Genomic DNA, 26,912 nt, shown 5'->3' on the forward strand with positions numbered 1-26,912 from the left:
TTTATATTATGTATTTAATATTGCCACTTAGAAGGAAGAAATTAATATATGAAACCTCAGCAATTTGTTCTGAGTGTTCACTTAAAAAGCCATAACCTTGCAAAGTAAAATTTTAAATAAATTTTTTTTCAGCTCTCTTAGGTAATGACTTGGTGACAGTGAGAGCATCTCACACACCAAATATGTTGTGGTCTAGTATGGGATATGCTTTTGCTTTTGACTTTCTGCCCACTTACCAGTGCTAGGACAGTGCAATATATTTTTGGTACACATTCATTGCTGTATAAACTACGTAGCTCTGAGGAAAGGTACATACTGCAGCAATGAAACACGGTGGCTTTGGATATCTTATTTATAAAGAAATTTAAAATAATCTGTGATATCCCCTTCATCACTTCATATGCTGAAGATTATAAATCCACATCTCAAGGAACTACTTATTTCCTCTTAGGTGGCAAAACAATGGTTCAAATAGCCGGCCTTCTCATAAAACTGGTTAAAGAGATTAGCTTAAATTTTCAGTCTAATATCCTTTAAAACAATAACACTTTATTAAATAAACAGGAGCCTAGTACTATTATTCTAAACAGTGTGTTTAAAGATGAGACCAATATCCAGACTTCTAAAGAAAACAAAATACATGGGTAGAGTTAACTGGACTTGACTCCCTAACCCAGAGACTGGGAGACTTTCAAAAACAGAGTGCCAAACAGTGATCTCTGTCCTTTGGAGTTACTGGGTAGGAGGGGGAACATGCAAGGCCCTCTGCAAGTGGAGTGGAAGATGAAGATATGGCAGGGACTAGTCCATGCAGCATAGATTAGGGACCTTTATATGAATTCTTATTAACTTATTCCAAGCCAAATTTTGTACATGGACTGCTGGGAAAGCTTAAAATGGAGGATTCGCTAATGTATTTATGGTAAACTGTATTAAGCACCAAGCTTAAGGGGACAAAGTTCCACAGTAGTGACCTCATTACTTTATTCCCCATGGAGAATGCCTTTTTGTGATCATCAATGGAGGTCTCTTAACATCCTTTACTCTAGAATGTACAGAGCCACCCAAAAATATTTCATAGTACATTTTGTCTCAGGTGTCATAGTCCCCTTCTGCTACTAACGTAGTTCCCATTCATTTTTTTAAATTAACTTTTATTGGAGTAGAGTTGACTTACAACGTTGTGTTAGTTTCTGCTGTACAGCAAAGTAAATCAGTTATACATACACATATATCCACTCCTTTTAAAATTCTTTTCCCATGTAGGTCATTACAGAGTATTGAGAAGAGTTCCCTGTGTTATACAGTAGGTCCTTATTAGTTATCTATTTTATATATAGTAGTTATATATGTCGATCCCAATCTTCCAATTTATCCCTGCCCCCTCTTCCCCCCCGGTAACCATAAGTTTTTTTTCTACATCTGTGACTCTATTTCTGTTTTGTAAATAGGTTCATTTGTAACATTTTTTTTAGATTCCACATATAAGCAATATCATATGGTATTTGTTTTTCTCTCTCTGACTTACTTCACTCAGTATGACAATCTCTAGGTCCATCCATCTTGCTGCAAATGACATTATTTCATTCTTTTTTATGGTTGAGTAATATTCCATTGTATATATATACCACATATTTAACCATTCCTCTGTCGATGGACATTTAGGGTGCTTCCATATCTGGCCATTGTAAATAGTGCTGCAATGAACACTGGGGTGTATGTATCTTTTTGAATTATGGTTTTCTTTGTGTATACGCCTAGGAATGGGAATGCAGGATCATATGGTAGTTAGAGCTACCATATAATCCTATAATCCCATTCATTTAAATTCTTCTTTCCATAACAGAAAACCAAAGCCAGAAGAAAGCTCTGTATTGTTAAAAACTCTGTTATGTTTCTTTTTACTCTCCAAAATCACCCAACTTGCTGTTAAAAAGAGAATTGAAACTCCTCTTATTCCTCAACTTTATTAATGTGTAATCTGGATTTCCTTAATATAATATGACTTCCACAACTATCTCTAAATCAGACCATAAATTACGAAATCTTCTATCTATTCCAGAAATACAGCTATTACAGAGGCAACATGGAGTATGGGTTCTGATGACACAAAAGCTCAGTTTAAATCCTGGTGTTATCATTTATCAGCTATGTGATCATGAATAAAATTACTTCATCTCTGAGCCCTCTATTCCTCTGTAAAAGAGATGTAGTACCTTCATGCAGGGTTTAAGATAATTATATGAAGAGCACATATGCAGTACCTGTCACAAGGTGAACATGTCGTACTATGGTGAACAGAGCAGTGCTCTGTCCCAGCACCAACTCAACACCAAGTTATGTTCTTAAAGTCAATGAAAGCTTCAAAGAAGGAATACCCACATCATGAGTGTGTAAGTGGAAATAGTGACAACACTGACTTCACAGTGTTGATCGCCCACCTCCTGCCTCATCATCTCTGCCCCCTGTCCCAGTCTTACTGACCTCCTTTCAATTCCTCCTACTCTTTCCTAAATTAGTATGTTGTACATGATACATCCTCTACCTGGACAGAAATCTCCATCACCTCCCTTCTCCTTGCCAACTCCTACTCAGCTTCTTGTCTCTGCTTTAACACCATTACTGACCAGAGGAAGCCCTAATACGCAAGACTTAGGACCGTACCGTAGATTCCGCAGCAAACTACTTCCTTAAAACACACATCACACTTGTAATTACTTGTCACTATCTTCTTTCCCACTAAACTGTAAGCTTCATGATGTACGTTTTTGTTTTCCCCTTATCCCTAGCTATTGACACAGTATATGGCACATAGGGAGAGTTCAATAAATATTTGTTGAATGAATATATAACTGTGCTGCTTTACTCTATAAATGTTAGCTATCATAACTTCTGTAATAGTTATACTTTCACACATATAAATTGTATCATATAACCAAACTGCAGGGCTGCTCTGGGAAAAGTTCCTAAAGAAATCTGACTTTAATAAATCTGCCTTATCTTAACCCCACGTGGGCAGTCCTCACAATACAAGCAGCAAGAAAGAGATCATGAGCCTGACAGAGACAGGTCAGCTGCTTCTCTCCAGTCACAGCACTGAAGGGCAACTTGGAACTAACTGATTCATACACAATAGACAGCAAGGATTTACAAATACACATAGTTAATTAGCCTCTGTTTACAAATGAAAAGCCAAAACCATAAAAAGTACTCCCTTTACTTTAGCTCTCTAATAAACAAAGGCAGTACACAGCCACCACAGAAGCAGCTTTTAAGGAGATATTGTTCCTGATACATTCATTCTTCACCCTTCCCCTAGCCCACATCCTCACACAAAGCAGAAAAAACAGGGGCTGCGGCACTCCCTCCCACGACTCCTTCTATGTAGATACTTTGGGAGAAGGGTCAGTACAGACAACCAGCTTCCAGATCATCCAAATAAGAGGATGAGAACAAGTAAGCCTGTTTTTATTTGCCTGGCTTCCTACCTTCTTCCCCCAAAGCCTTTTAGACAGTTGAGAATCAAGTTTCCACACTCTTTCCTTCCCTATACATACACACCCCTTCCTTACTGCAATGTGCAGAGAAGCAGAAAAAGGGAAGGGGGAAGATATAGATTCAAAAAACGTTTGTGCAGATGACACTCTAAGTAAAAGAGCGTGCTGTATGCTGTGGAGGGGTATGGATCCTTCAAGACAGGCTTCCTGCTTTAAAAAGGGAACAAAAGGTTTTAACACAAGGCTAGAGTAAGACACATGCCATGAGAGAAGTACAAAGAAAGATCTGACCAATCACACACTTTCTGGGCGATTAAGAAATGGCTCCTGGAGGAGGCAGTGTCTGAGATGGGGCTTAAAAAATGCAAGGGGTTGATAAAGGAGGGAAGGGCCAGAGAAGAGGCATTCCAGGCAAAGGGACAATGTGGATTAAAGCATAGAAACAGGAAAGAAATGGGCATGTGTGGAGAACAGATTAGCAAACTGGAAAGGTGGGTTGCAGCCAAAGGGTGGAAGGCCTCAAACATACAGGATTTTGTTCTTAATAAAGCAAACAATCAGGAATCATTGCAGGTCCTGAGCGGAAGAGTGGTTTGACTGGAGGGGAGGTGATTAATGTGGCCCATGGGGACTGCAGTGGAGGGGGAACTGTAGGTTGCAAGGAAGGCCAGTTAAGAGACTCTTCCAGTCCAAGAAGGCAGTAATAGAAGCTGCAACAAAGCATGACGGCCATACAAGTGAAAATAACAGATATACTCTGAGAATAGAATCAACGTAACTTGTTGTTACAAAGAATATGGGAGAAAGAAGAGCCAAAAATACCTGACGTTTCAAGCTTTAGGGACTTTATACTTTCTGCTCCCTCTCTGATCCAGTGTCCCTTCCTCAGGGAAACCTTCCTGAGATAAGCCTTTCCCATCCGCTGTACCCCATATTTACACATACATATCACCTTGCTTATTTCCTTCAAGGCAATCATTACAATCTATAATTATCTTATTTATTTAATGTTTATTTGCTTACTATCTACTTCCTAACCAGAAAATAAGCTCCACACGAGCAGTCCAACTATTGTCTCAAGAACCATGCCTGGCATATATGTAGCCCTCAATAATTTTTTTAAAATGATAATAGCGCCACCAGGAGAAAGTCACCACTTAACCAGATAAGTCTGGTTTTGAGTTAGAACTACAGATCCAAGTAGAAATATAAGGAGGCAGATGAGGTAGTAATTAAAACGCAGTTGGTGCCTCAGTTTCTCCATCTATAAATTGGGGATAGCAGTACCAAGACCTCGTGAGGTCACTGTGAGAATTAATTAGCTAATATATGTAAAGTGTTTAGAACACTGCCTTGTACATAGTAAGAGCCCAATAAATATTTTCGATTATTACTATTATGATTATTCTTAGAGAAATATGCCAAAAGTGAGACAGAGACAGATCGATCTACAATTATGGATTTGGGAATGATCTGCAAAGCAGCCATGAGAGGAACCATGGGCTCCTATCTGTGAAAAGCACAGATAGGAGGGGTTGGAGACTTAGGGAAAATATATGCCTTGGTTCTACTTAGGTGGCCTGAATTCCCCCCCCGTCTGTTTGAAACATGTACAATTCCTCTGGAAACCTTTCTTCTTTCCTGTCACCCTCTTCTCCCCTTCCTTCCAGTAAAACCTTAGGTTGAAATGGGGTTATAAAGGGCCATTGTTCTTTTTTTCCTCTATCTCCACTCAAATGAGTTCTTCATCCTTGTTTCAGCTGTGTATGGAAGATAAGGATGTAAAATATTCAAGGAAAAAATGGCAAAGCAGCCATAGCCAGGCAACGAAAGAGAAACAAGAGTAGTCTGAGCGTTTACCCAGAGATGTGGTGCTGGGTAGTGCAGTCTGGAGTCCTGAGGCCCAGGTTCTGACACTGCCACATACTGCCTGTGTGAGCCAGGACAGGGCAACTGCTTTTTTTTTTTTAATAATACTCTTTTTAAATGGATTATAAAACAATGCAGATTCATCACAGATAATGTGAAAAATACAGAAAAGTATAAAGAATAAAATGAAACATCACACATCTTTCCACCATTGTTACTATTTTAGTATATTTTCTTCTACTCTTTCTCTGTGCAGCTATAAACATATTGTTAAACATATCTGACCCTCTCAATTGGTAGTTGATTTTTCTCTCAAACCTCTCCCACCACTGGGTCTGGAGGTGGAATAGGTATTTCCATTGTTCCTAATTCTTCCTCCGTCTTCCCCAATTTGCTACCTTTAAATATTATGTCATCAAACTATAACACCCCACTACCCTTCTCACTACAATCATCTACTGACCCCTGGTTCACTTCCCTTCATGCCTTGAAGATTTTAGCTCCTTGTTCACTGTCGCTCCAACATAACTCCTTTCAAAACTCTTAGTGATGGGATTCCCTGGTGGTGCAGTGGTTGAGAATCTGCCTGCCAATGCAGGAGACACGGGTTCGAGCCCTGGTCTGGGAAGATCCCACATGCCGCGGAGCAACTGGGCCCGTGAGCCACAACTACTGAGCCTGCGTGTCTGGAGCCTGTGCTCCGCAATGAGAGAGGCAGTGATAGTGAGAGGCCCGCGCACCGTGATGAAGAGTAGCCCCTGCTTGCCACAACTAGAGAAGGCCCTCGCACAGAAATGAAGACCCAACACAGCCAAAAATAAATAAATAAATACTTACTAAAAAAAAAAAAAAAACTCTTAGTGACTTCAGTATCTTGGCCCTTTAGTTCCTTTTGCTCCTCTCCTCCAAGGACCTTGTCCTTCACCTACCTTGGTCACTAACCCATGGTCAAACCCTAGACCTTGTCACTCCCAGTAACTGTAATCCTGCCACACCCTCAATTTTAAGCATTCTACTTCCTCTATCTTTCCAGCTCATTCCCTCTTCTACTATGATTCTCCAAATCCTTCAACCTCACATTATCCACCTTTTCACTGTCCCTCACCCCATCCTCACTCACCTCCCTACTTGGCTTAAATTCTGTGGTCCATAACTCCTTTGCATACACCCCTCAGCTTCCATGTCTCTCTCTCATTTTGTTTTACTCATTTGGCAAAAGGGCAAAATCCTAGTTGAAAAGAATTATCCACCAACCCCACACCCATACCCAAGAAACTGAATGTAGCTATAGAAACATACAGCCATGTCATGTGGTCTTACTAACTTGCATGAGACTTCACAACGGCCCTGCAGTCAAACTCTATTTCCCTAGTTCATTTGCCTTCCTTCTCTACTAGAGGAGTATGTACATTCTCTCTCCTCCTCACTGTCCTCATCCCCTACTACTCTCTCCCTTGGGCACATCCCTCCAGCCATACTGGCCTCCTTGCAGTTTTTCCCATCAGGCACACACCTACCTCATGGTTTTTGTACTTGCTCTTCCCAATGCTTTTAATGCTCTTTCCCCACTGCCTAGAATAGTGCCTGGCACATAGTAGGCACTTAAAAAAAATTGAGTAAATGAATCTGGAAATACATTGTACATTCAGTTTTCCATTTTGTTTTTTTCACATCATTAATTCATGACTATTTTTCCACATCATCAGATATACTTCAAGACCATCATTTTTAACAGGTAATAATATTCCATTTAATGGATACACCACAAATCACTTACAATGATATATTTACAGTGAAAAACCAGTAGATTTACAAGTAGGATATTTTGGATGTTTCCTTCTTTGATCTTTTTGAACCTTGGTAGTTTCACATCTAAAAATGAGGATGATATCTACCTCACAGGATTGTTGTAAAGACTGAATGTGGAATATAAATAGATACAGAGATGTGAGTTTTGTTACTACTGCTTACAACATAGAGGCATCATGGTGTCAACTGAATGAAAGGTCATAGATCTTGGAAGCAACAGATTAAAATATAACTCACAATATTCTCCCTTAATAGCTTGATCGAGACATTTAGCCTATATGAACCTCAATGAAGCCATCTATTTTTAAAAGTGATTGTAATAATTAACCAGTATGTAAAAGATTTTAGCATAATATCTGGCCCAGATTAGATAATCGATAAATTTCATTGTTCGCTGCTCATAAACAATAACTAGGACTTTTCTTAAATTGTGAACTAGAAGAAAAAAAGATTTTTATATATTCCCCAATAAAATATATATTATCAATGCAGAATTTTCCTGTTTTGATGGACAATTATCTAATACCTACAAAGCACGAGTAAGATTTTTTGTATAAATCTATATATTGTTTGTTTTATTAAAAAAAAAAAGCAAAACAATTATTATTATTTTTTTTTGCAGTACGCGGGCCTCTCACTGCTGTGGCCTCTCCCGTTGCGGAGCACAGGCTCCGGACGCACAGGCTCAGCTACCATGGCTCACGGGCCCAGCTGCTCCATGGCATGTGGGATCTTCCCGGACCGGGGCACGAACCCGTGTCCCCTGAATCGGCAGGCGGACTCTCAACTACTGTGCCACCAGGGAAGCCCCAAAACAATTATTTTTAATTACTGAATGACAATATGAATAAATTAATTCCCTTTTTTATTATGTGCTTCTATGTGTACATATATGTGTATATGTACATATATATGATGATGGTAAGCTGAGCAAGAAAATACTAAGTAGACCAGCCTCACTTTAGGGCTATTTTTTGAAGCAATCTGTGAGCTGCAGCCATATATTGGGTTGGCCAAAATGTTCTTTCGGGTTTTTCTGTAACATCAAATAAATGCCAAGACGTTACAAATTTATTAGTGCTTTTCCATATTTTTCAGATACAACTTAAGCATGTGCTATTGGAATGGTCAAAAAATGTAACGTGAAGTCCTCCAGGATGTAATCATCTCTGCCTCCCCAGGACCTAGCCTGGTGCTTGAAATATAAAAGGAATTAGATAAACATTGAGTAAGTGGATGGGTAGGTGAGTAAGTGACTGATTAAGTATGGCAGTCTTTAGTGCCTTCTCTCCTTCTAGGCACTCCAGAGTCAATACTTTTTGTCTCCCCACCCTGTGGTTAGAGAAAGCAATGTAACCTGTTCTGGCCAATGACTTATGAAAGGAAGTGACCTATCATTTCCAGGCTGGAGCATTTACATGCTAGCAGAAGCCTTCTATGTTCTTTCTCCACTGCTACATTGATCGTGAAAGCATAAATTGAGAGGAAGCCTCTATCAGACCCTCAGTCTCTAAGTGAATGTAATGAGCAGAACCCTCTGCTCACCTGAATGGAAATACACTGTGAGCCACAAATTTCTATTGGGTTAAATCACTGAAATTTTGGAGTTTTGTTACTGCAGCACAACCTAGCCTATCCTGCTTACTACAACAAGCAGGGTAATGACATTCATTTTAGAACTCATGAGTTTATTTTTAGAAAAACAAAATGGTACAGATAAGTGGTTTACCTTGAACATGTAACTTAACCTCTCTGTATGATAGTTCTCTCACCTATAAAGCTGGACAATAATAGCATCTACCTTGTAGGATGGCTATAGGGATTAAATAAGTGAATGTCTATTAAGTATTTAGCACAGTATCTAGAGCATATAAATATTTCAATAAATGGTAGCAGATTATTATTATTATTAATGCATTAGACACTTATGCACTGCATATTTCAATTTACTCTCCCCCCTTACTCCATATTCATTTTAATTTATAGCCAATTTTTTCTATTCAAAAAATCTTTATTAAGAAATACTATGTAGAGGGTACCATGCAAGGCACTGGGAAGGAAAACAAATAACACATATCATCAGTTATTCTTCTTACCTCTGATTCTTCTTTCTTCTCCAATCCACCTTCAACCAAGCAAACTTTAAAATCATAAACATAAATACAATGTTCTATGTTATAAATATGGTATCAGTGGGAGAGCTAATTTTTAATTTAAAAAACATTTTACATGATTTGAGTCTGTATCTTATTCAAAGTTGACATGGAAAAATTGTTTAGGTCTGATTTACCGAAGGCAATTAATGGGTAGGGCAAAAAATAGAACTTGTGCTTACATCTCCACAGCTCCTGATATAATGCCCTATAGACAGGAGGCAGTTGTGAACAGAATTACAGATGCATCAGAGATCAGCAGATCTAATCTTCTTATCTTACATATTAGTACACTGAGATCTAGAGCGAAGCAATTTGCCCAAGGTATCAATATTAACACAAGTTAGTGGCAGGGCTGATACTAGCACTCAAATTTTGAAAATGTGTTTTATGTGGCTAAAGCACAAAGTCCCTGTATGCTGATGGATACAAACATGACAGTACAAAATCTAAAATTTTTGCTGAAATTACATTTTAGCATTAACTGATAAAATATTCAAAACTCTTCTATCAGAAAGACAGGTTAGATTTAGTATTATTATCAAGAAGAGATGGTATTTGCAAAAACCTAAAAGGATACATTTATTATCATATATTTTCCCCTCCACAATTTACCAAAACTCAAAATAGCATAGAAAAAAAATAGAAATAGCTTCAGATGACTTTCTTTATATATCAGTCTTATGTGAAAGAAAATGATTTCAAGTGAGGAAAACAATTAATTTCTATGCCTTATTTACAAGTGTACTATATTATATCCCACTGGTAAAAAGACACATATGTACTACTTATGTAACAGAAAAGAATTCACAAAGATTTTCAAGAATAATTATTTTAGGTATGACAAGGAATGACTTAAATATTTTATTCTGAGTGGAGAGGAGGTAAGTTAAAAGCCATATTAAGAAACTGCAAGATAAAATAAAAATAACATTTACCATTTATTGAGTGTTTACCAAGTGATCTAAACTGTGCCTGATAAGCACTTTACACATATCAGCTCATTTCACAAGAAGTCTGTGAGATGAGTAGTATAATTATCCCTATTTGGCTGATTATAAAAATGGAGGCTCAGAGTAACTTGTCTGAAGTTACTCAGGTAGTGTTAGAAACAGAATTCATTCTCAAACCTGTATGGTATTCAAGCTCTATCAAGTTCTTAACCCTCCATAATTCTGATCACAGTCAATTCATCATATCTAAGGGGTGGACTACAATGACCCCTTCTGACAATGATTCTGTGAGCAAAAGCAGAAATCAGTTCAGAATTCACATAATATTTGTGACGGTATGCTCCAGGCCTCAGGGGAAGGCCATCAACAGATGAACCAATAAGAAAAAGAGAAGAAGGGAAAAATGAAAAGAGGACGAGGAGGAGAAAAAGCAATAGGCCCTTCCAAGAGGCCTGACACAGCTCCGTTTTACTAGACATCAGGGCCACCATGACAAGAAAGGGAAACCCAGAAAAGGAATTGAAAGTAGAACTGTAAGGGACATACATAAATCAAAATAGCTTAGTCCACTGTGATGGTCTCACAGTAGATAAGGAAGGAGCTGTGGGAAGGCCCTGCAGGAGTCAGCAGCCATGAGTTCAATGCTGGGCCAAGATGCAGAGCTCTCACATAAACATTGCTCAGTAGTTAAATAAGAATAGTTGAGTGTAGATGACTGACCACTAGGTTTCTAGAACAGACATTACCACAACTGTCAGCATCTGGATCAACCTGAAAGGTATAGCACTACAGAGAGTGTGGTTTTAAGAGAGAGCAGGGGAGGAACCAGCATTTACTCTATTAAGTTCCTTAATTTCCTAATGTTCCAGGCACCATGCATGTGCTTTCCTGAATTACCATATTTAACCCTCACAACAACCTTGGTAGATGTAATGGTGAATTTTACATGTCAACTCAGCTGAGCCATGGTGTCCAAAATAGTCAAACATTCTAGATGTTTCTGTGAAGATGTTTTTTGGATGGGATTAACATTTAAATCAGTGGACTTCGAGTATAGCAGCTTCACCCTTCATAACGTGGGTGGGTCTCATCCAGTCAGGTGAAGGCCCAAATAGTAAAAAAGACTGGGGCTTCCCTGGTGGCACAGTGGTTGAGAGTCCACCTGCCGATGCAGGGGACACGGGTTTGTGCCCCGGTCCGGGAAGATCCCACATGCCACGGAGCGGCTGGGCCCGTGAGCCATGGCCTCTGAGCCTGCGTGTCCAGAGCCTGCGCGTCCGGAGCCTGTGCTCTGCAACGGGAGAGGCCACAACAGTGAGAGGCCCGCGTACCGCCAAAAAAAAAAAAAAAAAAGACTGACCTCTCCTGAGCAAGGAATTATGCAAATTGACTGCCTTTGGATTCAAACTGCAACTCTTCCCTGGGTCTCCAGCGCACTGGCCAACCCTGCAGATTTTGGACTTACAAGGCTCACCAATCATATGAACCAAGTTCTTAAAATTAATCAATCTCTCTCTGTGGAGAAAGATATACATAAACACACACACACACACACACACACACACACACAGACACATCCTATTGATTCTGTTTCTCTAGAGAACCCTGACTAATTCAGTAAACACTGATTTCTACTTTCACCAGTGAGGAAAATGACAGCCTGAAAGGACTCATTCTCCTTCCTCACTACATCACATAGTAAAATGCCCTCAGGATTCACATTCCAGTCAGAGGGGCTCGGGTGGGAGTAGGAGGGTAATGAAGAGCAGGGAAACCTCATAACCACAAGCCATGCATCCCAAGGAGCCTTTTACAACAGTGGCATCACACATGTACCCAGAGCCTTGATGTGCCCGAGTGATGTGCTTATCCTTTGTCTGGTCTCCTGATTCAGTTATTTTGGATAAAAGATATCAAATATTCCTACTAAATCAACAACATTTGAAGACGCTGAAAGAAAAGAAAATATAATTGGTAAAGAACAGAATTAAAAGATAAAAAGAAAAATAAACAAAAAATGATTTGTGTCAATTAAATAATGGTAGACTTTGCTTTGTTTGGGTTTTCATTGGATAGTCATCCATTCACTCCCTCAACAAATATTTATTTTGTACTTTATATTTTTATGGGCTCTTCTGGGTACTGGACAGTGCTATCTAGCTGAGGAGACACATACAAAATAGTACATGTGAAAAAAGACCAACTAAAGTCAAAAAAGTTGACATTTCAGCTGGGATAGAGGTATGAGTTTAACTAGCAAAGAAGACGGATGGTATTTCAGACAGAAGAGGTGACATTTCAGCTGGGATAGAGGTATGAGTTTAACTAGCGGAGAAGAGGGATGGTATTCCAGACACAATTTCTGACACAGTCAACTTCAATTCTATGTTCTATGTTGCTAAAAGTATATGTGTACAGGGAAGGCGCGGGGAGGCGGGGGCCTATGGCAGGATATGAAGCTGAAAGACCAGCTGGGGTTATGAAATGAGGAACAATACCAAGGACTTGGCCCTTCATTCTTCAAGTAATCAGAGTTATGAAGGAGGGCTCAGCTTTTTTACCAAGACCATTCATGGAGCTTATGTACATATAAGGACAGCTGGGAATCGCTTGGTCAGCTGGACAGATATAACCACAGATAAATAAAATTATTTTAATGTTTGATGAAAATTAAACCTTGAATAAAAACTACACCTTAGGGGCTTCCCTGGTGGCGCAGGGGTTGAGAGTCCGCCTGCCAATGCAGGGGACACGGGTTCATGCCCCGGTCCGGGAAGTTCCCACATGCCGCAGAGCGGCTGGGTCCGTGAGCCATGGCCACTGAGCCTGCACGTCCGGAGCCTGTGCTCCGCAACGGGAGAGGCCACAACAGTGAGAGGCCTGCATACCGCAAAAAAAAATAAAAATAAAAAAACTAAACCTTAGTTATAATAATAATTGTTTATTATTAAAAGGCATAAAAGTATTTCATGTGCTCTAACTAAAAAAATTAAAGTTGAGTTTACACATACTTTTCAGTCCCAACTAAAAATCTATGGTCCAGAAAAGTTGGCAATTACTATAAAACCATTATTATGCAACAAATACATATGTGAAAGTTCTTCTCAAAAAAATGAAATAAAACTCAATTGGAGTTGATGTAAAGAAAATTATCATGGTAATAAAACATTTGTAGAATCTGTGTCCTAAAATATGAACTAAATATAAACCAGAGGGCAAAACATGGCTAAGGCCAGATCTTATAAATCACCAAAAATGGAAAAAGAACTGGCCTCAACTTATATATCTAAAGAGTGAAGTGGTCAAGAAAGGAATCCACAGTGAAGGAATATAAATTAGGACCTAAGAGATCATTCAGTCTCTTCTACCCTTTCATTCCCTACCCCGCTTTTCTGCTGATAGTTCTCTCTCATCATTCCTAAAAGGATTGTAGAGATCTTCATTCCAATAGTTCCCCTTCAATTTCACTTTAATTATGGAACTCTGCAATATCCCAGTATATAAAACAGATAAAAACATAAAGTTCAGGCTGAAAGAGGTCAGGGAGAGAGGGAGTTCTGGGGTACCCTAACTTGGATTCCACTTGGGCCTTCCCCATCCCTTTGAGACAGCTCCATAAAGAGCCCTTAATTTTCCTCAGTAAAATGTGAAACACACTGGTCCTTGTCCAGATCTCTCAATTTACAAATGAGGAAACTGTAGCCTAGAGAGTTGCCTAAGAAAAAGACCCCTGTTTCCTAGTACTCCTGCTAAAACTAGAATGCTTTCTCTTCCTCATAATCTCTAAATTTCTGGGTTAAAAACAATTTCTTACAAATTATTCTATAAGTTCACACCATCCCTCTATCTCAAATTCCTATTCAGAATTCATAGGTCAGTAACCATGAGTTTAATAAGTGCCTACTTGAGGCCAGATACTCTGCTAGGGACATGTGATCTGCTCTCATTTAACCATCACCAAATCCTCTGGAGATCTAGAAATTGGGCACAGAGAAGTACTTGAAACTTCCCAAGGTCACAGAGGTAGTAGATTGGAATCCTGGTCTATTTGACTCCTAAAGCCAAACCTCAGACTCTTGCACTTCTAATCCCAACCTTTCCCAAATCTTTGCCTATCTTTTCACAGGCTCCCAGAAATACAGAACTGTAAGGGATCCTGTCATTTCACACAGGATGTACTTCTTCATCCAGGCTTCTCAGGGAATACCTACCTCATGCTTCAGCCAAGCACAAAGGCATTATGCCTACCTTAAACCCCTAAACTCAGGCTTCAGAACTATAGAGATGCTCACCCCCACCCCCCTCCCCAAATCTTGAGAAAATCCTACAACTTCTTTTACAAGTGTGAGCTACATATATGTTCAGTTTCACGGAGAACAGGGAAGGTTAAAAACTCTTAATAAAAGGGCTACACGGGGCTTCCCTGGTGGCGCAGTGGTTGAGAATCCGCCTGCCAACACAGGGGACACGGGTTCGAGCCCCGGTCCGCAAAGATCCCACATGCCGCAAAGCAACTAAGCCCGTGTGCCACAGCTACTGAGCCTGCGCTCTAGAGCCCGCGAGCCACAACTACTGAGCCCACGTGCCACAACTACTGAAGCCCGCGCACCTAGAGCCCATGCTCCACAACAAGAGAAGCCACCGAAATGAGACGCCCGCGCACCACAACAAAGAGTAGCCCCCGCTCGCCATCACTAGAGAGAGCCCGCATGCAGCAACGAAGACTCAACACAGCCAAAAATAAAATAATTAATTATTTTTAAAAAATAAAAAAATTTAAAAAGGTCTACAAAATCAACTCTGAGCTGAACATGAGACAACAGGCTGGTAATTTAGGTTGAATAAATACTAGATATTATCTAATAAGATATTGGAAGTTTGAATTTAGGGGCTACTTTGGGACAAAGGATGACTGTCACCTTGAAGTAGGTGCCAGAGTTGGGATTAAATAATTTGAATTTGGCGGGAGGCCAAAGGAGTTTTCATTAGGGTAGCCTCTGGAAGCAGAAGGCGTTGGAGTCACTGCTGTGACCAATCACAGAAGAGAGTGTAGAGCCAGAACTGATAATAAATCATTGGTAATGGGAGGACAGAATTTAAACAGACTGGGGACCTGGGGCCACCATCTGTAAAGTGTAAGCCAAAGTTCAGACAAGTCCTAGGCATTAGGGGTCCGAAATTTCAGGTGAGCTCTGGTGCCTGGGAACCACGAAGCCAGTCCTCGCCACCCGCTCCGCCACCCCAAACCCCTTCCCCCTTACCTTCTGTTGGATGTAGTGAATCGAGTACTTCATGGCAACAGCGGGACGGGATCTGAAGCTGGTTGACAAGTGCAGGCTGCTGAGGGCCCTCAGGGCCGGCGGTACGGGTGTGGCGGCCCCAGGAGTCAGGAAAGCCAGGAGCAGGAGCAGGAGGGAGCGACGCCCCATGGCTCAGGCCGGCTGCAGCAGAGAGGGTAAAAGGGAGACTGGCAGATGCGCGCAGCCCGAGCCGGGCCCGCCCGCAGCTCCGCCCGCGGCAGACAAGCTCCTCCTCCCCGGGGGAAAGCCAAAGCCACACCCCGCCCCTCAGCAACTCCGCACAAACCCGGGTCGCCCAAGCCATACAGACCCCGTCCCCGTCCCAGAAGGTGCCGCCAGATTTTACTTCTCTCTTGTACCATCCCCTCTTTAGAGTCCACCTTTATTCCGGTCGCACCCTAATTCCATTGCCACAGCCTAGTCCTCCACAAACTCCATATAATAGTAATAATATCGATAATAGTAGAGCCAACTAAAAATTGGTACTTGCCATCAGCCTCTACAAGGATTAAGTCACTAGCCACTGCAGCCTTGACCTTCAACACACCCTAAAAGGAGTTCAGGGTGATCAGGAATGAGGCACTCTGTGCTCTGGGAAAAACTGGCAGGTCAGGCCTTTCAGATATAGTTTCAGGAGGTTTTATGAGCCCAAATTCTTGCATCTTCTCATATCTAGAAAAGCACTAAGATCATCAATGGTGACATCTGCTCCTTGTGACTAGCAGCTAGCCTCTGCCAAAATGTGTGCTTGACTGTGCATACCCCCTTTCACTAAAATCATATGTAACACTGACCTTCCCCCCTACCTCTTTGGAGCAGCTCCACAGAGCTATCTGAGATTCTGTCTCTCGGGCTCTAGTCCTCATTTTGTCCCCAATAAAAGTTAACTCACAACTCTCACTGTGTGCTTTTTCTTTTTTTCCCAGTGGGCAGTACCATGACAATATATTGATGGTTCACTACAGCACTAGGCTTAGTGGCACACCATCTCATCTAACTCAACCATCCCACCTATTTTGTGGGTCCTGTATGATTGTTATTCCCATTTATAGCTGAGGAAACTGAGGAAACTCGAGAGGTGCTGGGACTTGCATTAGGTCACTCAGGAGGCAGTGGAGCACTGGCTTCGCAGACCGCTGAGTGTGGCTCCTTTGCACCCCACCTCCATGATGTCAGCCTAACCACCTCCTATGGTACTCTGTTGGTGGGTCACCCCAAACCTCCGTGTAGCCCACACAGGCCATCCCTCACCGACAACGGAGGTCGCCCGGGAATCCCACTAGATCCAGGGCCCTTCTTCCACGTTACGCCTCCTTTCTTCTTCCGCCAACCCGCAACCGCTTCAAGCCCCGCCTTCCCCTCCCCCCGCCCCCCGGCAGTGCCATCCCTAGCCGGCAGAGGCCCCTTTTGTCTTCGCGGCTCCCCCAGCACCCACGTCCGCTTCTCCTTCCAGTCAGCCCGCTGAACCCCGGTCCAAGGGGCGCTCCCGCCCACCCCCACCCCTTCCTGGGGTCCCTACGCCCAGCTGGCTCAACGCTACCCGAAAACCAACTTTACAGACTGTACTAGTGCTCCCCCAGTCGGTAAAGAACCTTCGTCAAACCCTGTCTGACAAAAACGGTCATCCGCAAAAGCTCACAGGCTGTTGTGCTAAATCTCCACCATCGGCGGCTCCTTCTTCTGATTGGCTCTGAGGAAGGACGGCTATAGCGTCACTTCCGGCGGAAGGAAGCGCGGGAGATTCGATTGGAGGGCGCTCGTTTTCCGCTGAGTCTTGTGGATCTGCGTCACTGTGCTTCGCCCGGGCAAGGATCCCCGTCCTGTGCCTCAGGTGAGGAGCTGGGAGAGGAGGTTCTCGGGGAGCAAGGGCCGGTGACTCCTAACGAGACACTTAACGTCGTTCTGAGTGAGATTCAGTGCATTCTATGTTGTTTTTTCAGGAGTCAGTCTCTTCTAGAAAAGGGCGGTTATGAGCGTAAAAGAGTAAGAAGGTCAATTATTTTAATTTGAGACGGTGCTGCTGCAGTCACTCAGCTAGCTTTTGTATGTGCCATCAGGTGGACACGGGTGAGCGTCTGGAACCGGACATACAGGGAGGAAAAGGTGCTACTTGCGACTTTTGAGGTGCTCGGAGATAAGTAGGCAGCTGGCTTTTCCAAACTGCTTTGACGACCCAGAGGGAAAGAGCTTAACTGAGCAGTGTGCTCAAACCAGAAACTTGAAAGTTTACTTTTTTAAAAAAAAAATTTTATTCAAGTATAGTTGATTTACAATGTTGTGTTGATTTCTTCTGTACAGCACAGTGACTCAGTTATACACATATATTCTTTTTCATATTCTTTTCCATTATGGATTATCACAAGATATTGAATATCGTTCCCTGTGCTGTACAGTAGGACCTTGTTGTTTATCCATTCTATATATAATAGTTTGCCTCTGCTAATCCCAAACTCGCAATCCTTTTCTCCCCTATTCCCCCTCCCCCTTGGGAAACTTGAAAGTTTTCTAGGTGCCTTTCTTATCTCTCACATCCAGCCAGTCATACCAGCCTCTTGAATATCTCAGATCCATACACTTCTCGCCACTTTTACTGTCATTACTTTGGTTCAGCACGACTACTACATAACTATGCCAGTAGCCTCCCAAGCTGGTTCTTCTTTCAATCCTGTTACATTTCAATCCAGACACCACATTGGAGGCTGATAAAGCACAAATCTGATCTGGCATGCCCCATTAAAAACCTTTCCTTCAGCCCCTCCTATTTGCCCTCAGGTTTGAGTTTAACGTGGTTCACAGGGCCCTTCTTGTCTTTCTGAGTTCCTCAAATGCACCATTATCCCTCACCTCCAGACCTCTTCTAAATCCCATCACCAACACAGCTAATTCTTACTCATTCCTTGGGTCTCTGCTTATGAAGCCTTCTAAGTTAAGAAGCCTTTCCTAACCCTGCAAGATTGGGTCACAAAGCACCCAGTAGTTAGTTACTCATTCTACAGATAGTTTTTAAATGCCTCCCTTCTCTGTTCCAAGAACTGCTAGGTACTAGGATTACAATGGTGACCAAGATGTGAGATTCCTGTTCTTTCTTTTTTTTTTTAATTTAATTTTTATTTTTGGTTGCATTGGGTCTTCGTTGCTGCACGCAGACTTTCTCCAGTTGTGGGCAGTGGGGGCTACTCTTCATTGCAGTGCATGGGCTTATTGCGGTAGCTTCTCTTGTTGTGGAGCACAGGCTCTAGGTGCGCGGGCTCAGTAGTTGTGGCGCACGGGCTTAGTTGCTCCGCAGCATGTGGGATCTTCCCAGACCAGGGATCGAACCCATGTCCCCTGCATTGGCAGGCGGATTCTTAACCACTATGCCACCAGGGCAGTCCTAGATTCCTGTTCTAATGGAACTTAAACCTTTTATGGGTGGACTTAAGAAGAGTAAAGTGGAATTTGTTTGATTTGGGTTGGTCTGAGAAGGCCTCTCTGAGGAGTTGACAGTTAAATTGAGACCTAAAAGACAGCCATGCAACAGAAGAAAGGAAGAACATTCCAGAGTGAATAGGTTATGCCAAGACCTTAAAGCAGGAAAGAGCTTGGCATCTTAGTGTTCAAGAACCTAAAAAAAGACCAGTGTGGCTGGATCATGTTCAGAAAGAACAGTTTTATGAGATGAGTCTGGAGAAATGTTCAGGGACCAGATCACACAGTTAGGATTCTAATACAGCAGCATAAGCAGGAGATGATGGTGGTTTGGATTAAGCTGGTGGTAGAATATATTAGGGGAAGAGTGAATGACGGTTCTTATTTATTTATTTATGCTGCGTTGGGTCTTCCTTGCTTTGCGTGGGCTTTCTCTAGTTGCGGCGAGCAGGGGCTACTCTTTGTTGCGGTGTGCGGGCTTCTCATTGCAGTGGCTTCTCTTGTTGAGCATGGACCCAAGAACATGCGGGCCTCAGTAATTGTGGCACGTGGGCTCAGCAGTTGCGGCACACAGGCTCTAGAGTGCAGGCTCAGTAGTTGTGGCGCACGGGCTTAGTTGCTCCGCAGCATGTGGGATCTTCCCGGGCCAGGGTTCGAACCCGTGTCCCCTGCATTGGCAGGCGGATTCCTAACCACTGTGCCACCAGGGAAGTCCCAGAATGATGGTTTTTAGATGCGGAAATAGACTGAAGGGTGTCAAAAAAGACTGATGAATGTGATGTGGGACTTGAGGGAAAGAAAGGAATGAAAGATGACTTGACTCCTGGGTATCTGGCTTGAATTACTAGTTGGAGAGTACTGCCATTTACTGAGATGGAGAAAATTACTATTAAAGAGGTTTGAAAGGAAACTAACAATTCAGATTTTTTTTTTTTTAGCCTATTAAGCCCTGAGATGACTATGAGATATCCAAATACATTTGGCTGTCAGATAAGCAGTTGAGATATGGAAGTCTGAAACGTACACATATTGTGTACCTTTGTGTCACTTTGTTGGTAGTTCTACATTGTCTGTCTTAGCCAATAGATTATAAATTCTTTGAACAGAGAACCTGTTTTTTCTATCTGTAACCCTGTTCCCTTCCCCATCCCTAGAATAGTACTTTACCTATCATAAATGCAGTGGACAAACTGTGCATTATACTCACTAAGATTTTCCTGGCTAATGTTTTAAAAATATTTTTCACCAGTATTTCTCCAAATAAAAGAGGTTTTGTCTGGTTTTTGCTTATTTAATTTTCTTATCTCCTGCCTGCCTCTCCCCTTTCCAGATTTTTCATGTTAACGTCAGAAAATCATTTCTCAGGGACTTGTTATGACTGCCTTTAGAAAATTAGACAAAGTATGTACCCTTTGAGGAGACCATTAGTTAGTCTTAATAAAGCAACTCAGAATACCCACCCTTTCCATAGCTGAGGACTCTGTCCTGTAAAATGTGAAACGGGAAATCTGAGAGCAGCAAAGTGACAAAGATTTTCTTGCAAAGCAAGAACAGTTTGGGAAGGAATGAAGAAAGGGAGAAGAGTTAGTCATATCTCCTTTTCTGTATGCCATTAGAAGTGGGGAGTAGTTTTTTAAAGGAGTGATTTCATCCTTTGGTCACAGCCTTGAAACAAATACAAATAGTTTGTGTGAAGCTTGAGCAAACAATGTAATGGACTAGAAAGACTGGTGAGCTACTCATCAGAAGGCATGAATTCCAGACCTGATGCTACCTGCTTCTTGACCTTTAATTAGTTACTTAATTTCTCTGAGGGGATCAGATAATCGTATAAGAGAGAGAACTGTAAAGCATTCAGAAGAATTTATGAGCCCAACCAGGTTATAAACTTCATTAAAATAGAATCCACATCTTATACTTCTCTTCACCACCCTCCCCATAGGCTAATTCACATTAAATACTTAATTAAATTTTTTCTCCATGATCTAACACTTAAGAAGAATTATTCTAGTAGACCAATTATTTTGGATTTTCTAATCTAGTCCAAAGGAGGAAAAAACTGTATCAGTGTGTGTGCATATATGAGTGTGATTTTTTTCTAGGCTATTAAGTTACCTTCTAAAAACTTGGTAATGAGGGAATTAAGCTGAAAAGCCTTAATAGTAGTTTTCACGTGTAGGCAACATAAGCCTTATTTGGAAACTTGTGAGACATGCAAATTCTCAGGCCCTCATCCCAGACTTAATGAAATCAGACTCTGACATTGGGGCCCATAAATCTGTGGTTTAGCAGTCCCTCCAGGTCATTTTGATGCACACTAAAGTTTGAGAACCCAAAGCATCTCTAGTGTGAAAAGGGTGCATCACCTGTGTTAGCATGATTCCATTAAATATTTGCTTCACCTAATGCCCCTTCTTCAAGTAACTTTGTTTATAATTTAGCTTAATATGTTTTTTTTTAACATCTAGTTTTATCCAAAAGAAGATATGGGCTTAAGATGAGTTCCTTCCTTGTGACAGTAATTTTTTGTGATAAATTAGTAAAGCATCTTGGATTATAGTTCATCTCCCATGGCTAGAAACAGAGAAAGCAAGTAGTCCAGAGTATTCCATGTTAAATTAAAAATGCACTATAATATGTCCACCTGGACCCAGCATATTTTCATAAGCATAAGTCTATCAGAGTCTTCAGTCCTGGACATTGACTTGAGCAATCTCTGGCCATCAAAACAAAAGCCAACTGAGGTCCTAATTAATTCCCTAACATTTATACTTTTCTCCCTCTCTGTCCATCTCATTCTCCTGTTTCTACTTCTATATGTGAGAGATTAAGAGGACCCAAGGTTTTTATTATATTTATTGATTTTTCTAATTTAAAAGTAATACATTTATGAAATATTTAAAATATTTAAATAAGAAATATTTAGAAAATATTTAAAATGGAAATAAAAATCACCTTTAATCTGACAACTCTGAGAGAAAGTACTTTTTAAAAGAAGGTTATCTGTGTGCCTAACTATTCTCTTTCTCCCCATCCCCGCCAAGCTAAGACTAGATCAGTCCCCTTGTTGTATTTTCTCATGGTATTCTGTACTTTTTCTTTATAGAATTTTCCACAATTTCAGTTTTTTGGTGTGATTATTGGTCACTATAAGTCTAGTGACCAGGTAGGGACCTTGTATATTTTGTCCATCTCTTATATTATTCCCATCACCTGGTATTTATCAGCTGTACAATAAATGATTGATACATAAGTAAATATATTGGACTTATTAAATTGGAATATGGTTTGCTGACCGTGATGGAACTGAAAGTAATGTAATGCAATATCACCATCCTTCCCAATAAAATCAAGAAGAAAGATAAATTGCAATAGATACCACATATGGAATTGTTCCTAAGTCTGTGATCATGTTTTCCTAACTTTAATATTCGCTCATTCCTGATGCTTCATTCAGTTATCCATCAAACATTAATTCAACATACTTTAAGTCAGGCAGTAGAGAGAGAGGCAAAACAAACTAGATGACAAGAATCATAAGGAAATACTATGAAAATAACAAAAGGAATAACTAATAGTGACTGTCTAAAAGGATCTTATTGCATTTTTTTCACCAGCCAATGAATGGAAAGTCTTTTAGCCATTTGCTGGAATTTACCAAGTGAAACGCAAATAGTAAAAATACTTCAATGACCTTTTTCATTTCAGTTCTCAAATTTATTTATTTCTCCACTAGAGGGCAGTAAACCCTTAAATAATGACAATTTAACCTTCCTTCCTTTAAAAATAACAGCAGTTAGTGCTTGCACAATTAATTTAGAAATTAATTCGCAAATATTTCTGCTTATATATGTTTTTCATTTATAGGTGACATGATAGACCAGGTCTCCATCTTCATGAAACTTTAAGATTAATGGGGGTAGAACCAACAAAAACAAGTAAGCATGTATCATCTGATATATAATTTTCATGATTGCATATATCACGAGCACGATTAGTACCATGAAGGAGTAAACTGTGTGATATCATAGAAACTAAGAGGAAGGAAGTATTTACCTGAGATGAAATGGGGCTCTCTAAGGGGTAACATTAAAGATTGAAGGATGAGAATGAGCCAGCTATTTGAAGTACTGAGGGAAGAGCATTTTAGACAAAGAGAAAGGTAAGCACAGAAGCCTAAGAAAGATTATTTGGTGTGTTTGAGGAGCAGAAAGAAAGCTAGCATGGCTTGAAGTGCAGTGATTAAGGGGGTGAGTGGTACAAGGTGAGGTCAAGGAGGTGGGGCTAGATGAGCTAGGGCCTGACAGGCATTGTGAGGAATTGAGGCTTCATTCTAAACTGCAAGATTTTAATCAGGTAAAAGACGACATTTTCAGGAGGGAGTTTTGCCCTGTTTTATCTCTCCTAGCTCATAGGCAGGTGTACCACCTTGTTACACCCTACCCCAAACTGGATTTTAGAGGAAGTGTAGAGGGAGGATGCCTTTGCTGACATACATTCCATCATTTGTTGCATTGGTAAAAGGAACTTGAGGTAAGTAGCACTAAAAATAGCAGTGTTCTCTGGCCTTTTCTTTCTGCCTTTTCCTTGTATCCTGTATCACCTCCTCTACCTTGTCCTTAGAGATTGCCATGTAGCCTAAAGTGACAGCCAAATCTAGGAAGACATATCTGCTTTTGGTAGAACCTTATTAGTCATGTATACCTAAGGGTTCAAAAACAAGGATAACAACAAGAATTAAGCAGAGTTAGATTTTTTTTCTATGCCCGCTTTAATAACATAGATCGGTGATTTATGTAAATCCATTTATCTATAATCTTTGTACGTTTCCATCTTACTGCCTTAGGTGGCAAGATTTTATTTTCACAGGAATATTTTGATTGGTAGACAGGATTAGAAACATTTTAAGATACCCATTCCATAATCACATTTCTAAATTCGTGATCATCCTCAGGAGGAGCTATACCTAAAAGATTCTTTTATGATTTTGAAACTGATGACTTACACTTTGTCAAAATTTGCTGATGCCAGTCTCAGAAACAGTTTCACCCATTTGCAGAAATTGAAAGCTTTTGCCGTGTGTTTACAAATGAAAATTTATTGGTATAGCTTTATTTTGAACATGTACAGAGATTTTTATTTCAGAGCATTTATATTATGCTATAAATAAGCTAATCAATTTAAAAAATTTTGATAAACCAACATTTGAGTTTTTAAAAGGAAAGTATAAAAGAGGCGAACTGCTATTTTATTGTTTTACTTCTCTGACGTGTTTTATACAAGGCTCATAAAGCACTTTGAACTCTCATTTGACCATGCAACATTTTTATTTTTCTATCTGTACACTCTAAATTGTCTTTTTTTCCCTCTTCAAGCTGTGTAGAAATGTACATACTGAAATCTAATGAAGTGATTTTTTTTTCCAGCTGAAAAGAACTATTTCCCACCAATTTCGTTTCTTTTAAACATTCCTGTAAGTTCATTTAAGTTCCTTTCTATTAATAGTGGAAACAAGTTCTATATAGCTCTTCTTATAAAGATGTTGAAAGAAATTAAATGATACCTTTCTTGAATTACTGGGGTGGAGCATTTATTCAAAAACAGAATATTTGCTTGAACTACTCTGTTTTAAATCTTATTTTCTTAATTAAACAGAAAAAGAAAATTAGTTTTCCAATACACTAACATTTACTACAAAAAAAAACATCTATTGACTTTGCAGTGAAGTTTAAGTGATTTTCCTAAGAAATGAATTACACACATGCAATTAAAGATTTGCCATTCATCCCATGGTTATTTTGTTTTGCAGACCACAGTGAGGACACATGAATAGAAGAAGAAAATTTCTTCTTGCCTCAGTTCTTGCTCTCCAGAATTCTAGTTTTATATATCCTTCATGTCAAAAGTGCTTCTCTCGAATACTCCTGGTCTCCAAAAGGTAAAAATAAAGCCTGAAAGTGTGAGAAAGAAAATGCAAGTGTACACTGTAGATTTCCTATGGCTCAAAGGCAAGTAAGGATTAAATTTGTATCAGGACGTAAGATTCTCTTAGATTGGTTCTTCTGTAAATCCTGGAATAGAATTGGCTGGTAATCCTCTATTACTAGAGGGATGTTTCACATTATCTCCAAGTCTTTACTAAGTACCTGCTTCAGAGAAGAAAACTAATTTCTCAGAGAGGAAGTCACGAGCCTGATGCAAAAACTTAATACACTTCTGGGATATCCCTGGAAATAGTGTAGGGGTTTTTTGTTTGTTCATTGTTTGCTTATTTTTGCATAATCTCCAGATTATTTTTTAATAAATGAATAAACTCCCTGAGAACAGGGACTTTGTTATTGTAACCTCTGTATCCTTCAGCACCTAGAACTGTGCTTGGCACATAATACTTTATTATGGTGCCCAGATTCAGGCCAACTAGACCTGAGAGCCTAGGATTCTTCTCTGATCTTTATAGAGTACAGGTGAGAGGTTAGGGTTGGAGTTCCTTAAGAATACATTCTCTCTTCCTAGGGGTGAGAATAAGAATATCTAGTAAGTACCTAGTAGTATGTAAGTAGAGTAGTAGGCCAGCAATATGCTTAACTAGTCTTTTTTGTCTAGTTAGCATTGTATGGGGAGGAATTGACAGTTCCAACCCACACCTGGACTCTTAAGTCATCCTTCCAGTAGTTTTCACTATTTCTTTATTAAGCTATTCTTTCAAGTACTCATTTGTAAATTGAGAGAAAGAACCTATTTGTGTTATTCATCATTAAATCCTCAGCATTCAGCCTATGGTTTAGTTCATAGAAAATACACAATAAATGTTAAATGAATGAATAAATGACAATGTGATAGTGTCTAGGTTGTCTTCGATCTAGACTTAGCTTCACTCATTTTCAGGTTCCTACCTATTTTTTGAAAAAACTAAAACACAGGGACTGTTTTCCTTTGATCAGGACCTATTCTTAGAAGCAGTGTGGTAAAATGGAACGATTTCGAGCTTCGGAAAACACAACAGGGTTGTAGATAGGCTCTGGCACTTGATAGTTGTATGATCTTGGGCAAGTATACTTTACCTATTGCATTATATCCTGGTGATTAAAAAGCACAGTTCTCTGGAGCCAGACTGCCTGGGTTCAACTCTCAACCCTGCCACTTAAAGCTTTGTAGCCTTGGGCAAGTCACTTAAATTATCTGGATCTCAAAATGGGGAAACTAATAATATCTGCTTCATAGGATTGTTGTGAATTAATAAATGCTTCAAACATTGTGTGATACATAATTAGTAATATATAAATGTGAAACATTTTTAAAACTGAGTTTTTTTCCCCCAAGTCATTTCTTTTAAAGATAATCTATAACAACCATTTAGGTTGAACAATACTGCCATTTTTACCTCTTTAGACTGGTAATAACAATAGATAACATTAATGAATGTTTACTATATGCTACACATGGTACTAGGAACTTTGTAAGCATTATATCTTTTAATACAACAGCCCTGTGAGGTGATGCTACTGTTAATGCCAACTTTCAAAGGAGAAAATTAAAGCTTAGAAAAGTAAAATAAATTGCCCCAAATCACAAAGCCAGATAGTTAGTGGCAGAAACATATTCAAGCCTAAACAGTCTGACTGCTATCTAGATCCATAATTACTATATTACCTCTAAATTAGCAGTGAAATTTGTATCCAGAATGATACCTCCCGCTCTCTTTCCCAGAGTTTAAGATGCCCTCAGAAAACTGAGCTCTAATTGGACCATTTAGTCACATAAAATCCACAGCACTTTGTCCTTGCCTGTGGAAATGTAGTCCACAAAAATATAGCCTCTCCTCTACAGATATTATATTAACAGTGCTACACAAAGTCTATTCCCATAATTTCCAGTGCTTATCTTTTCTACTGTTATCTCTGCTTTCCTTTTTTCTTACCTGGA

The 26,912-nt window shown here is 40.1% G+C and overlaps 2 protein-coding genes across 12 annotated transcripts in view; one reads left to right on the forward strand and one right to left on the reverse strand.

Moving 5' to 3' along the window:
* PRCP (prolylcarboxypeptidase) overlaps positions 1-16,933 on the reverse strand; it is a 72,888-nt gene extending 55,955 nt beyond the window's left edge. For 3 of the 5 annotated variants that reach the window (XM_049713917.1, XM_049713915.1, XM_049713916.1), the window contains exons 1-2: positions 15,543-16,890; positions 9,272-9,315 (exon numbers count right to left, since the gene is read on the reverse strand). In XM_049713917.1, the coding sequence (XP_049569874.1) occupies positions 9,272-9,315; positions 15,543-15,885 (387 nt within the window). In that variant the 5' untranslated portion in view covers positions 15,886-16,890. Of the gene's footprint in view, positions 1-9,271; positions 9,316-15,542 lie in introns of all 5 variants that reach the window. The other 2 variants (XM_049713914.1, XM_033431819.2) reach the window with 2 other exon arrangements.
* Positions 16,934-17,235: 302 nt separating this feature from the next.
* Positions 17,236-26,912, forward strand: part of DDIAS (DNA damage induced apoptosis suppressor) — a 53,177-nt gene continuing 43,500 nt past the window's right edge. For 2 of the 7 annotated variants that reach the window (XR_007478901.1, XM_033431807.2), the window contains exons 1-5: positions 17,236-17,412; positions 22,857-22,927; positions 23,398-23,522; positions 24,416-24,462; positions 24,799-24,927. Coding sequence is in view for 6 of the 7 variants with exons in the window: in XM_033431807.2 (XP_033287698.1) it covers positions 24,815-24,927 (113 nt within the window). In the remaining variant the exon portion in view is untranslated. The other 5 variants (XM_033431806.2, XM_033431809.2, XM_033431810.2 and 2 more) reach the window with 5 other exon arrangements.

The sequence above is a fragment of the Orcinus orca genome, chromosome 8 (assembly GCF_937001465.1).
Source record: "Orcinus orca chromosome 8, mOrcOrc1.1, whole genome shotgun sequence".
Classification (NCBI taxonomy): domain Eukaryota; kingdom Metazoa; phylum Chordata; class Mammalia; order Artiodactyla; family Delphinidae; genus Orcinus; species Orcinus orca.